The sequence below is a fragment of the Balaenoptera acutorostrata genome, chromosome 9, assembly GCF_949987535.1.
Source record: "Balaenoptera acutorostrata chromosome 9, mBalAcu1.1, whole genome shotgun sequence".
NCBI lineage: Eukaryota > Metazoa > Chordata > Mammalia > Artiodactyla > Balaenopteridae > Balaenoptera > Balaenoptera acutorostrata.
In genome coordinates, this window is record NC_080072.1 from 94468314 (window position 1) to 94482911 (window position 14598).

At 53.0% G+C, this 14598-nt stretch overlaps 1 protein-coding gene across 1 annotated transcript; it reads left to right on the forward strand.

Annotated features, from left to right (window-relative positions):
* The first annotated feature begins 644 nt into the window (after positions 1-644).
* HTR3A (5-hydroxytryptamine receptor 3A) lies at positions 645-13671 on the forward strand. Its single transcript, XM_007171986.2, has 9 exons — positions 645-711; positions 3040-3206; positions 4200-4244; positions 6171-6280; positions 7670-7839; positions 10093-10253; positions 10573-10783; positions 10894-11115; positions 13373-13671. The coding sequence occupies exons 1-9, from the start codon at positions 645-647 to the stop codon at positions 13669-13671; spliced, it is 1452 nt and encodes a 483-aa protein (XP_007172048.1).
* The last annotated feature ends 927 nt before the right edge of the window (positions 13672-14598 follow it).

Genomic DNA, 14598 nt, shown 5'->3' on the forward strand with positions numbered 1-14598 from the left:
TGGGACATTCTGTACCCGTGTGTGTGTGTGTGTGTGTGTGTGTGTGTGCGCGCGTGCGTGGCAGGGGAGCAGTTAAATGTGTATTTGCTCTTTAATGATAATGCCCAGTCACCCGCTTAGCTAGGGGCACTGTGTCACCTGTGGAGTTAAAGCATGGTCCTCCTACTTCTCGGACCCCACCCCACCCTGCCCCAGCCCGATGCTACCGACGGGCATAAATGAAGGCAGCAGCCTAAAGCACCTCCCAGCGGACAGGCTGCACCCTTGCTCCAGGAGCTTCCGCAGCCCCCGGACACCAAGTTGCTCCTTGGGGAACTTGGCCAGGCCACCTGGCTGAATGGGTGGACTGAGCTCTGGCCGCATGACATCAGCCTGGTGGGCTCCCCTCTCACTGGCTCTCTCTTCTTCCTTCCCCGCCCTGAAACCTGATGCAGCTGAAGGATTGATTGCAGGAAAACTTGGCGGCTTCCCAGCCCTGGTGGCCGGGGCAGTGCGAGGCTGTAGCCTCAGAAGGTGTAGGGAGCAGCCAGCTGGGAGAGGCAGGCTGGCTGGGATATGAGGCTGGCAGAGGGCAGGCGGGCTGGTCCTCAGCAGGGCTCACCCTGAAGGCCGCTGGAGGCATCCGACACCGCGAGTAGCTCGCCATGCTGCCGTGGGTGCCGCAGGTGCTGCTTGCCTTGCTTCTGCCCACGCTCCTGGCACAGGGAGAAGGTAAGGAGACAGTGGGAAAGCACGCAGGACCTGGCTGGCAGCTATAGAGGTGGGATAGGGGATGCTTGGCTCCTCCAAAAGTTGAGGGAAAGAGGGTTTTGGAGTGGGTGGGGCTACAGGAAAGTTGGAGATCTTACTGCATATGAGCATGAGAGGATTTTAACACACTGGGATCCAGCTAGAAATTGGGGGTATTGAACATCGGGTGAGAGCAGGGCTTGCAGAGAGGGGCCCTGAGCTGTGTGGGAAATGCTTAGACGGGCATGGGATAGGGGCTCCTCTCTTTTGCCCTGCCCCCAAACTCATCGAAGGGCAGCTGCAAGGGAACTTTGAGCTCATTTGGTCCATCCTTTCTTGTTATAACTGGGAATTCTGTGGACCAGAGATGGGGAGTAATTCACTCAAGGTCACACAGCTCCTTAGCAGTAGAGTGGAGACCAGAATGAATGCCATCATCTTTCCCCAGCTTCACTGCTTTCGTTGCACGGGTTCTCTAAAGTTCCTTCCAGGGCTAACCTCTAATAGCACCAAACTTCTCTCTGCATTCCCCCACCCATCCCTTTCCGCCTCCTGGGGACACAGGGTGTTTTGGTCACAAAAGGATCCATTTCCTTTTGCGGCAGACAATATTCGTTCCCCATTTGGGAAGATTTTCTCTCCATCCAGAGCTGGGTTGAAGCTGGGGCTGGGGCACAGTTAGGATGTGCTTAACTGGACGGATCTGAAGGGCTTCTGGGCACAATGGTTTTCCTCCCATGAGCTGTCGTTTGGGGAAACTCAGTGGGATGAGTAGGCCTGGGCTGCAAGTTAGGACTGTGGTCTGGGGTTTCCTTGGCTGAAGAGAAGCTCTGTCCCTCCCAGCGTTGGTCCTTTGCTCTGAGGCCTGCAGGGCCCAGACTTGTTCTGTCCAAAGAGATCCCAGACAATAGGATCTGGGCTGTCATGTAGTGAAGACACACAGGGACCTGGGTTTGAATTTCAGTTCCTTCCCTTGCAGGGCACGGTACTCATCTTTCTGAGCCTTGGGGAGCCTCACCAAGGCTTCTGAGCCTTACCTTCTTTATCTATAAATGGGGTGTCATGATACTCACTCCAAGGGGCTCTCCTAAGACTGAAATGAACAATATGTTCATTGATATTTTTCCAAAGGGGACACTCACTAAATGTCCTCTTGTCTTTCTCTCTGCTCTTCTCTGCCTTTTCTGAGGGAAGCTGAAAGTTTATCAGGGGCAGGTGGGTGAGGGGCAGGAAGGGGGGTCTGCAGGACCAAGTTCCCGTAGAGGCCCACACATGATAGATGAGACAGGAGAAGAAGCAGCCTTGTCGAGAGAAAGCCGGGCCTGCTGGCCCCTGGTCTGTGAAAGACCCTGGTCTCCCCCTGCCAGCCCCTCACGGCCTTGCAGCCTGTGCCCTGGTTCTCCAAGTTGCTCCCCTCCCCGACCCCGTCTTTCACCTTCATATTTCTGGCACCTTTCAGGAGGTGCTTCTACTGTTTCCCAGACGGACAACTGAGGTGCTCATGAAATCCCCAGAGAGCGGGGCTAGGGCCTAGGGGTTGGGGTTTCACTGTTTTATCTTTGCAGGCCTCCTGCTCTGGGGACCGTTTGGTTTCTCCTCGCTTCCTCCACACCTCAGCCCAGCCCTCTTCCTAACCCCATCAAACCTGCCCATAAAGCTACCCTAGAAGGAGGCCTGGCAAACCCTCCCCAGGAGTTTCTGTGAGTGTGGAGAGGGGGCAGGGATCTCCTCGGGGTAGATTTTGCAGGAGGGAAAAGGAATGTCCATGTTCACTGGATGCCCACCCTTTTCTCCTTACCAGTTGCGGGCTGGGGTCAAGGGCACAATGAGCTATGCAGACGCTGAGATGTGACCTTGGCTGAGGCTGACCCTCGGCAGACTGTTGGGCTTAGAAATTGTGCACTTGGGGCCACACTTTCCAGTATCACACCCGAGGGCCAGCTCCCCTTTATCTCCCAGAGCCCCTCATGCAGGGCCCCATGGGCCCACCTCCTCTGGGCAGGCAGCTTCTCTCAACCCTTCTCAGCCCTTGGCCTACTTGAGGCCTCACCGGTCTTGTGGCACCTGCTTTCACAGCCCAGCTTCCCTTCTCATGTAAATGGGTGCCTAGGTTACCCTTAGGAGACAATATCTTTGGATTTGGGCAGGAATCTCTGCAGATCAAACGCTCTAGTGATGGGCATTTCAGTCTGCGGGAGTATCTGGGAAGGGTGGGGACACTTTCCGTTTAATGGCTTTCAAACCAGGGCCAGAGAACTGGCCAGGGAGACTCAGGCTCTGTTGTCTGATTTGAACTGTTCTCCTTCCCAGCCAAGCACAGGCGGGGCCCCCAGGCCAGGGACGCCTCCAGGCCAGCTCTGCTGCGGCTGTCAGATCACCTCCTAGCCAACTACAAGAAGGGTGTGCGGCCTGTGCGGGACTGGAGGACTCCGACCACGGTGTCCATTGATGTCATCGTCTATGCCATCCTCAACGTGGTGAGCGCCTGGCCCCACTGCCCGGCTCAGAGGTGGACCTTCTGGGTGGGAGACCATGTGAGACCAAGTCACCCCCAGGCAACACGGTGGGCATTCAAGCGCCCCCAGTACCTGTGCTCTGGCACCACAGCTCAGGACAGCTGCCCAAACTAGAAAACTGGGGTCACCTTCATGGCTTCCTTTCCTGTACCCTACAGCCAGCGGGTCACTCAGCGCATGCGGTTTTCACAATCGTACCTACCTGTGTGAGCTGTGTGAGGGTTCACACTGTCCTATTCGTCTCTACACCCTTGCTGTCTACACCCTTGCTGTCTTACACACGTCCTTGGTACATGGCGGGTGTCACTAAATCGTTGTTGAAGAATGAATCATAAATAAATCAATTAATCAGTTACTGAAGTAGGGTGGGGTGCACTGCCCTGCCGAGGAGGTCGGACATTGGGCAGAGATAAATGAGAGGGCAATTGTAAGAGGCAGGGCACTGCGCTGGGGTAGGATGGGTGGAACAGACTTCTCTGGCTGTCTCTACTAGATATGTTTCAGGAAGGGAAATTGGGAATTGGATAGAAGGGAGGGATAGTGATGGATTTTTCATTCTATGTGGTTTTGTACAGCTTGACTTCATGCTAGAGTAGGAGATAGATACATATATATAAATGTACAGATATACATCTATATGATGCTGTTATATGTCTTCTATCATTATCTTCTATTGTGTTATTATCAATGTATATGTAAAATATATACAACAGAATAGAAGATACACACACACACACGCACGATGTTAAAAAAGAAATCACTGGACTTCTTTCTAGGTGTGTCCTAGTAAAAGACCAACTTTTCCTGGCTCACCCCTTTTCCTCCACCTCATTTCCTCACTCTCACTTCCCAAGGGAACAGAGACACAGAGCAGCAGCTCCTGTTGGGGTTGGTGTGCGCAAGGGGCCCGCAGCCCACGGGGCCACCTAGGCTGAGCTCCCGTTCTTTCCACAGGATGAGAAGAATCAGGTGCTGACCACGTACATCTGGTACCGGCAGGTGAGCGGACCAGCCCCTGCCCCACCCCCACCCCCATTTCCTCCGACTGGGACTTTCCCTTCCTGGAGGAGCTCCTCCATCTCAAAGGAGTCAGGATCTCAGAGGCCTTGGGGAGGGGAGGGGAGGGGAGGGAAGAGGTGAGAGGCATACTCATGAGATCCAGGATCTCCTGGATCTGGACCCCTCTACCCTCAGGACTGGGAATAGCAGGCAGCTTAAAGATTGGCGGAGGAGAAATCCTCCACACCCCTCTGGTTTCTGAAGTTTTTCACAGCATCGCAAACAAGTGCTTTTCCCACCTCTGTTGCTCAAGCACCTCGGTGACTGGTAGCTCAGAAGGCAGTCACTTCGCTTTCAAACAGGTCTAATTGCTAGAAAGTTCTTCCTTCTATTAAAGCCAAATTGAACGACAACCAGATTGGGAGATTGAAACAGGATTATTCCATCCACTTGGTCCTCCCATCCCAGGCCATATGCCCGCTCTTCCAGCTTCCGGTGGGCATCACTCAGGCACTGGTGAGGCCTTGGCAGCATTTCTGGCTTGGAGCTGGCGGGGGAGGGCAGGAGACAGCATGGGCCGTGGTCCACAGGCTGGTCCTGCTCTGGCAGCCCCTGAGGCTGTGGGGGAGACATCAGAGCAGGAGGGGACACCAAAGTGGCTGAAGAGAGGACAGCAGGAGGCGGGGGACAGTTCCTAGAAGTCAAACCTGAGAGAGGCTCTGAGGACACACCTGGTGAATATGGGTCTCTGTTAAATCCCTCCCGCTCCTCATGGGATAGGGAGAGGGGTGGAGGAAGAAGCCAGAATGCTGATTCCTGACACCCTGCTCCCTTTCTGCCTTAGAGAGATCTCTTAATACACAGCACACCTGCCTCAAGAGAGGGACCCAAGCCAGAACAGGCATGCTGGGGCTCCTTTCCCGGGACATCTGGCTTAAGTCCCACCTCTGGACATCTAAGGTCACTTGTCTGCTCCAGCAGTAGGAGATGCCAATCTACTATGTACCAGTAGCTGTGCTAAGGCACCAGATTAGACTCAGGCCCTGCCCACAGTGAGCTCACAGACTAGTGGAGGCCACAGACACGTGAACAGACAATGCAACGCAGCAAGATAGCCGCTCCTATGCAGCAAAGAAAAGATGCCAATTGTGGGAGCAAAGAAGAGGCACTAAACTCAGCCTGAGGAGTGGGGGTCATGGGAGGCTCCTGGAGAAGGAAACAGACAGATTCCTTGGTTACATCTGGAAGGATGAGTAAGACTCACCTCGATAAAGAGGACAGGGCTGCAGTATGGGGGAAGCAGGATATGCAGCAATGCGGAGGTTTTGACAATGTTTAATTCCATGTGGCTGGAGTGTAGACTCCACAGAGAGCCGTGGCAAGAAAAATGAGGCTGGAGAGATAGGTGGAGGCCAAATCAGGTGGGCCTTTGTTGCCCATGATCCTAACGGCAGTGGAACACCACTGAAGAGTTTTAAGCAAAGGAGTGACGTGATGAAATTTACACTTTAGATCAGTCATTCTGGCAGGATAGTGGAGGAGGCATTGATCGAAATTTAGTAATAACCATCTCTACCCTGTGAGGTGCATGCTATTATCCTTGTTTCCATATGCGCTGATCAAGACCCAAGAAGCAATTTGTCTAAGATCCCTCAGTTGGTGGCTAGGGAGTTTATAACATTAGAAATGATTGAATACCTTCCCAGGGAGAGGCTGCATTGTATTCGCATTGTAGGGATGTGTGAGTACAGAGGTGGGGGGACTTCTGGGTACCGCTGAGTGGTCTGGGTGCCACTGACACCCAGATTCTCCCAAGAAGATGCCCACCTGTTGCCTGGGCTCCAAGTGGTGAAGTTGGCCTGAGTTGCAGATGACTCGGCCTGAGACGGACGGAGTAGCCTGTGACCGTTCCTGTTCTTCCCCTAGTACTGGACTGATGAGTTTCTCCAGTGGAACCCTGAGGACTTTGACAACATCACCAAGTTGTCCATCCCCACGGACAGCATCTGGGTCCCAGACATCCTCATCAACGAGTTGTGAGTACTGTCATCAGATGCTGGGCAGCCAGGGGGCGGGAGACAGGATCACTGCTGTTGCATTTGAGATGCCCCACTAGACCTGCAGAACCATAGGTAAAGTTGAATCGGGCCCCAATTCCCCTTTGTCTTTTTTCTCCCTTTCTTTTCTTTTTAGAAAACTCCTCTTTTTCTAAGTCTGATGTTGAAACTCTGCACTTCTTGGTCCAAGGGCCCCCTTCCCCGGGAAGGGAGGCCAGTGAATGAATCCACACTGAATCATAATAGTCTAATGAGGGACGGCTGCGTTTTTAAAAGAGACAGTTATATTACTGAAAGGAATGAAGTGCTAGCGGTGGTTACGGCTCCTGGTCACGAAGGAGATTTGGGGCCGGGAGACACTCAAACTTTCAAGTCACACATGTGCCTCACTGGCCACAAATTGCACCCCGATATGAAGTGGGTCCCACTAGCCTTTATTCCCATCTGCCAACATTCCTTCTCCCCATTCTTCAGGCTCCACTGCCTGGGTTTCTGAATCCAAGGTCTGGGAAGATGGCTGGGGAGACGCACAGAAGGAGAAGGTGGTGGGGGCCAGTTGCCCTCCACTCAGTACCCCCCGCATCACCCAATTCCAGGGGATGCCATTCACCTTGTTATCTGGAGAGGCAGCTGACTCAGAGCCCCAGCCTTGCATAGCTCAGGCTGGAGGGATTGGGGAGCCCCAGCTTCTGGCTGGATCTCCAGCTTAAACAGTGACGTAGCCTTGGTCTTGACTTCTCATCTCTCAACCTGATGTCACAGAAGGCTGCAGGCTCAGGATTCAAGGCTCAGCTGCAGTGGTTGCTTGGGAGAGCCCGGCCTGCGGTTGGCTGAGAGAATGGGATGAAGTTTGCAGGACTTTGCTGTTTTGTTCCAATTCTTCTCACTGATTTTGCCAGTTCCTTCCCCCCTGCCCCACCCCGGAAATGATGGTTTTCATTTCACAGGACTTCTAGGGATGGAACCCAAGGTCCTGCTCTCCCGCCAAGCCTGCCCGTCACCATCGGGCTGGCGATCCTGGGGGCTGAGGTCTGCCCAGCCCGGGTGGGGGGCACATGGGGACAGCTGGGCATTCTCCTTACAACCCATGGCTTGGGGGTCCTGGCCTGCCTTTTGTGGCGAGGTTGCCAGGGGAATAAATGAGAAATGCCCTTTACTGCTTGGGAAAGTGGCCTTGGCAATGGCAGGTGAGGAAACCTAAGATAGATAAGAAGCTTGGAAAAACGGAGGCCAGACAAAACCGCCAGGTTGTCTTGCTGCCTAGACCCTCCCTGCGTTTCTTTCCCTGCCGAGTAGCTCAGAGACCTTCAGACTCCCACGGCTTGACCTGCTTCTTGAGTCCCAAACCGACCCCTCTTCCCTGGCCAGTGTGGACGTGGGGAAGTCTCCAAATATCCCGTACGTGTATGTCCAGCATCATGGAGAGGTCCAGAACTACAAGCCCCTCCAGGTGGTGACCGCCTGTAGCCTCGACATCTACAACTTCCCCTTCGATGTACAGAACTGCTCACTGACCTTCACCAGCTGGCTGCACACCAGTGAGTCTGTGGGCTTCGGGAGGCGGGAGCACATGTTGGGGGTGCCCGGGGTGCCTGCTTGAGGAGCACACCCTAGGATGCAGTCTCCCTCCTCCAACTTGATCACCCCTTGTTTTTTAATGTTGCTGAGCCCCTGTTTCCTCATCTTCCAAATGGCACTACCATTGTTGCCCTTGTCGACTCCCTCAGTTGTCATAAGGATTGAATGAGACAGTGTAAACTGACGGCAAGATGCTCAGGGACAATTCTTTCCCAATATCACAAGTAGGATCTGGCACGAAATGTCTTTCAAATCCAACCACTCCTCCACTGATGGACCCTCCCCCAGGGCAAGCAACCCTCATCTCCTGCCCAGGTTTTTGCAGTAGCCTCCTAGCTGTACCCACCCATTCATTCTTCCTCCCTCCCCGCCATTCATGCTCCTCACAGCAGCCAGGGAGATCTCATTAAAATGCAGATCTGATCACGTCACTGTCTGCTTCCCTGAGACACAATCTAAATCTCTTACCTGGCCGAGAGGCCCCTGCAAAGTGTGGCCACCCCTCCGGCCTCACCTGGTGTGCACTCCCCAGCCCAGCTGCCTGCCTTCCTGGGCCCCAGAGCCCCTTGTTCTTTCCTTTACTCACATGCCGCTTCCTCTCCTAGGCCAACGTGCCCCTCCCCCTCCCTCCCCCTTTCCTCTTTCTGCCCCACTGCCCATCCCCCCCGCTGGGCCAACTCCTCTACACTTCTCCTAATCACAGTGTCCCCGTCCGTTCCCCAGGGAAACCCCCTCTCATCCCCCCAGACGAGGCATCCCCAGCACTCAACTTCATAGTCTCCTGTTCTCCCCACTTCTAGTCACTTGTAAGGACTTGTTCAATGTCTACTCCTCCAGATAGAAACTTAGAGAGGGCAGCGACATGATTTCTATCCACCATTAGATCCCCAGGGCAGTGCCTGGCCCAAAGGAAGATGCTCGGTAAACTTTTATTGAGTGGACGAACGCTAGGTGCCCAGTATGGTCTAGTGAAGTGAGAATTGCCCGACTGCAAAAAGGCATCCTCCAGTTCTATCCTGACTTTATTGCATTAACTGTAAATGGCAAAGGTAATACCTAACTCCCTTGAACAAAAGCCATAATTACAGGGACTTCCTAGCGGTCCAGTGGTTAAGATTCTGCCCTTCCACTGCAGGGGTTCGATTCCTGGTCGGGGAACGAAGATCCTGCATGCCACGCAGCGCAGCAAAAAAAAATTTTTTTTAAGCCGTAATTACAAATAATCTTTGATCTTTGACCTTTACTCTCAGTCCCAAACTCTTACCAACAACTCCCCACACCAAGACTTAACAATTTTTATCAGTATAAACTTCACATAATATGTTCTTCCAGATCCTACTCTATCCTTTGAATATATACACATACATACACATCTATGGAAAGTGCCTGGAAATTGTCTTATAGGTTTTTATTTTACATAAATGTAAAATATTTCATGTTCTATTATATACTGGTATCTGAGCCTTTTTACTCAACAACAGGTCTTGGACATTTTTCCAAGTTAGTGCAGATTTAGCTCTTCCTCATAAATTTTGACTGCTGTAGAATAGCTTATGATTTGGACTGCATAATACTTTATTAAGCATTTTCCTGATTGGTAGCCATTTAGATCTTTCCCAATATTTTGCTGCACTGGATACTCCTGTCCTTTTGTGCATATGTATATCTGTTTCTCTAGTACTGATACAGAGCAGTATAACTGCTGTTCTATAAGTGAGGGTTTTGCTTATTTTCCTAATGCACCTTTAAAGACAGGCAGCTCTATCACAGCAAAGGTGAGGAAAGCTGACTCTTGCTCATTGCCTAAATGAGAAATTCTAACAGGAAACCTAGAAAGGTGCTTGACGGGCTGTGTGTGTGTGTGTGTGTGGGAGAGAGAGAGACAGACAGAGCGACAGAGACAGAGAGAGAGAAAGACAGAGAGAGACAGAGACAAAGACAGAAACAGAAACAGAGAGAGGAGAGAGCTTCCTAATAAATGGTTCGCTGGTTCTTCGCATTTTGCTGTGTTTCCATCCAAGACTTCGTCTCCCTTGTTACAGCCCCACTGCACAGACAGGTACAGTGTGCACTATTACCTCATCGTATAGCTGAGAAAACTGGGGCTGAAGATTAAGAGCTGAGGCTTGAGCCACGCCACATGGGTGCTGCCCCACCATCACAGGCACACCCCTGGCCCAGACTCCAAAGCTGCTTGATTTCTCCTCTCTCAGTCCAGGACATCAACATCTCCCTGTGGCGCCTGCCAGAAAAGGTGAAATTGGACAGGAGCATCTTCATGAACCAGGGCGAGTGGGAGCTGCTGGGGGTGCTGAGCCAGTTTCAGGAGTTCAGTATAGAAAGCAGCGACTGTTACGCAGAGATGAAGTTCTATGTGAGTCGGACAGGAAGCGGATGTGGGTAAAACAATGAATAAAGTCACACCCAGGTAGACTTCAGGAGGCATAGCCCTTTTCCCAGCTCACACTCTTCCCTCAGTGAAGCAGGTGGGGAAACTCAACTGAATTGTCCTTTACTTTTCCTGAACAGCCGCAAGCTTGGATCTGGAGGCGGAATATGGGGTCTGCCCATCTCCTCCGAGCAATCCAGGCTGCAAGCACCACAAAGCAGGGGGGGTCTGGGGTGGGGTGGTGGTTCCTGGGTGCAGGACCCGTCTGCTCCCGGCTCCCCCAGAGCTCCTCTCTTGGTCCCAGGTGGTCATCCGCCGGCGGCCCCTATTCTATGCGGTCAGCCTGCTGCTGCCCAGTATTTTCCTCATGGTCATGGACATCGTAGGCTTCTACCTGCCCCCGGACAGTGGCGAGAGGGTCTCCTTCAAGATCACGCTCCTCCTGGGCTACTCGGTCTTCCTGATCATTGTGTCCGACACGCTGCCGGCCACGGCCATCGGCACGCCCCTCATCGGTAAGGCCCGCTCCCGGGGAAGAGCTCAGCGCGGCCGAGGAACGGAGGAACCGGCCCTCTCCTACCTCCCGTGTGTGTCCCCCACTCCCGCCCCACCCCGGGGTGCACAGGTGTCTACTTCGTCGTGTGCATGGCTCTTCTGGTGATCAGCTTGGCCGAGACCATCCTCATCGTGCGGCTTGTACGCAAGCAGGACCTGCAGCAGCCAGTGCCCGCCTGGCTGCGGCGCCTGGTCCTGGAGAGAGTCGCCCTGCTCCTCTGCCCAGGGGAACAGTCCACCTCCCGGAGGCCCCCAGCCACCTCCCAGGCCGCCAAGACCGATGACTGCTCAGGTGACAGAGGGAACTTCTGGCCTGGATGCAGGGACATGGGGGGGATTCTCTGGAGGGCTAGCTGGGCCAGAGAGCCCGGGCAGGGCCTGGGAACTGGGTACCATCCTGCACAGAGAACCCAGGGTGGACTTCAGCCAAAGGCATCAATCAAACCCTTTCCTCACCTTGGTATTCGTGCACCATGCCAGGTGGGGACGGAGAGGGGTTAGGAGTCCCAGAGGCTGAGCAGGTCAGGAGCCGAGACCTCTGGGCTGAGGGTTGCCTCTCCTGAGATGGATCCCGAGGTGGGGGGGGGGGTCAAATGGATGCCTCTCGGGCACTTATGGGACAGCTAGCCTCATGGGGTTCAGCACTGCACCCGGGTTCCCAACACTCTCTCATTAGAATCAGCCAAAGACCAGGTCCATCAGAATTTCAAACACCTATGAGGCAGAGAGACAGGGCACAGAGGGACACTAAATTCCTCATGCCCCTGAGGAATTTGTCATCCTTGCTGCTGGTGGTGGTGGTGGTTGGTTTGCTGGTTTATTTCTTGAGCACTTTACCGGGGGGCGCGAAGCACTGTCCGTGCATTATCACCGGTGATTCTCATGGCACCTCAATAGGATCTTCACTCTAATTTTTCAAACAGCAAACAGAAGCATAGAGAAGCCAAATAGCTTGCCCTAAGTCACAGAGCCAGGACCTGGTGAACCCATAATTTGAACCCAAGCCCACCTGACTCTAAGCTGGTGTTTTTTTTTTTTTTTTTAAAGGATTTTCTTTCTTTCTTTCTTTCTTTCTTTCTTTCTTTCTTTCTTTCTTTCTTTCTTTCTTTCTTTATGGCTGTGTTGGGTCTTCATTTCTGTGCGAGGGCTTTCTCCAGTTGCGGCAAGCGGGGGCCACTCTTCATCGCGGTGCGCGGGCCTTTCTCTATTGCGGCCCCTCCCGTTGCGGGGCACAGGCTCCAGACGCGCAGGCTCAGCAATTGTGGCTCACGGGCCCAGCTGCTCCGTGGCATGTGGGATCTTCCCAGACCAGGGCTCGAACCCGTGTCCCCTGCATTAGCAGGCAGATTCTCAACCACTGCGCCACCAGGGAAGCCCCTAAGCTGGTGTTTTAAACTCTCCACCCCACTCCCCTCCTTTGTGTCTTCTTCCTGGCTGGGGCCAGGCCTTTTACCGAAGATGTTTGGTTAATCAAAGACCATCTCATCATGAGCTCATGCAACAGCCTAATACCTAATTCAACTGCTCACCTGGGGAAGGTAGTGATCCGAAGGTGTATTTTCTGGTCTAGAAGGATTCGAAGTCATGGAGAGGAGGGCAGTGAGGCAATATGATGTAGTGGACAGAGCAGTGGATTTGGAGTCCAGATACCTGGGCCTTGGTGGCCTCCCCTTTAAATGATGCTCCAACTGTGTCACCAAGGGCTAGTCACTTAACCTCTCTGAGCTTTAGAACCTTCATATGAAGAGTGTGGTTGGTAATTACTCTTACTCTGCCTCTCTGTGGGGCTGCTGGGAGGCTCAAATGAAATAATGGATATCAAATTGCTGGGGAAAGCCCATGGGTTAAAAAATGCATGGGAAGGATAAATATCAAATTCATGATCTTGGTGGTGTGGGGAGGGAATGAAGGATGTGACTAAGGAGAGGTATACAGGGATCTTCAACTGTACTGGCTTTTTTTTTTTTTAATGAACCATACTTTATTTATTTTATTTTAAAAATGTATTTATTTATTTATTTTTGGCTGCGTTGGGTCTTCGTTGCTGTGCGCGGGCTTTCTCTAGTTGTGAGCAGGGACTACTCTTCGTTGTGGTGCGTGGGCTTCTCATTGCAGTGGCTTCTCTTGCTGTGGAGCAGGCCTCTAGGTGTGTGGGCTTCAGTAGTTGTGGCACATGGGCTCAGTAGTTGTGGTGCACGGGTTCAGTAGTTGTGGCTTGTGGGCTCTAGAGCACAGGCTCTGTAGTTGTGGCGCACGGGCTTTGTTGCTCCGCGGCACGTGGGATCTTCCCAGACCAGGGCTCGAACCTGTGTCCCCTGCATTGGCAGGCGGGTTCTTAACCACTGCGCCACCAGGGAAGTCCCTGTACTGGCTTTCTTTATTTGTTTAAGTTGGATGGTGGGTACACAAATACGTAAGTTATTCTCTGTACTTTTTTGGTCTGAGATTATACATAAGAAAAATGTCTGAGGCCTTAGAAACATAAAGGTCAGTGTTCCAGCAAGGCTGCTGGGCCTCCCTCCTTTGCCAATGCTCTGCCCTTCTTCTAGACATGACAAACCACTGCAACCATCTGGGGGGATCCCGGGACTTGGAGAAGACCCCGAGAGGCAGTGGCAGCCCTCCCCCACCGCCGCGGGAGGCCTCCCTGGCGGTCCGTGGGCTGCTGCAGGAGCTGACCTCCATCCGGCACTTCCTGGAAAAGCGGGAGGAGAGCCGAGAGGTGGCCCGGGACTGGCTGCGCGTGGGCTTCGTGCTGGACAAGCTGCTCTTCCGCATCTACCTGCTGGCGGTGCTGGCCTACAGCGTCACCCTGGTCACGCTCTGGTCCGTCTGGCAGTATTCCTGAGTGGGTCCAGCCCAGTAGGGGGTGGGTAATGAGGCTGGTTAGGATGGGGATGGGGAATTTCAGGGCCCAGGGGATGCCAGGGACGTTCTCAAAACACATAAACAGTTCCATGCCTGTTTCCAATGCCAAGTCTCTCAGCAATCCCCAACCAGGGCCTTAACCCTTCCCCTAAAAACTTGGTGTTTAAGGCTCTTACATCCTCCTCCACGCCCCTACAGGCCCATTATGGCTTTAAAACACACTATCTTAGATCAGAAGAAACCCACGCATGCCCTGACTTCACTCTATCTAAGCATCAAGCCTCAATTTCCCCATTGGCACTCCCCTGAATTGGCACTTTGGAATTCTGCTCACTCCCTCAGCCTTGTTTTGAGATGGAAGGTAAACCAGCTCTCTACCACACGGGCCTGATAACTCTGCATTAGGTTTATCCGACCCTAATGTCTCCCTGTTCGCTTCACCTGTGGCCACTTCCCTGAACATCCATCCGATGGGGGGGTGGGGTAATAAAATACTATGAGCCCCAAATTCTCTTCTTGACCATTTGTCAGCAGCTGGGTGGGTGGAAGATGAGGTCTGAAGCTGCTGGTGGAAATGAAGTTGGGGAATTATCTGTGGTTTCAGATGTATGATGCTCTGCCCCAAGGAATTAAGAAGTGACCGAACGGTGGCTGTTCTGAAAAAGAAACAATAGGAGGTGGGATTCAAGGTGTGAGGGTCAGGACCATGAACACTTAGCAACATGGAGGTGGGGAGAAGGATGCTCAGTTCTGTGACCTCCTGGAAAGATGCTGGCAGGGTCTACACGGTCCTGTTATCATTCTGCGCTCACGGTCTCTTGGTGAAGCTGGAAGCCAGCTCTCTCCCTGCAAGAACATCGGCACCACAGCCAGCACCCACTGGTTTGGTGTTTGAAAGCAGACGCTG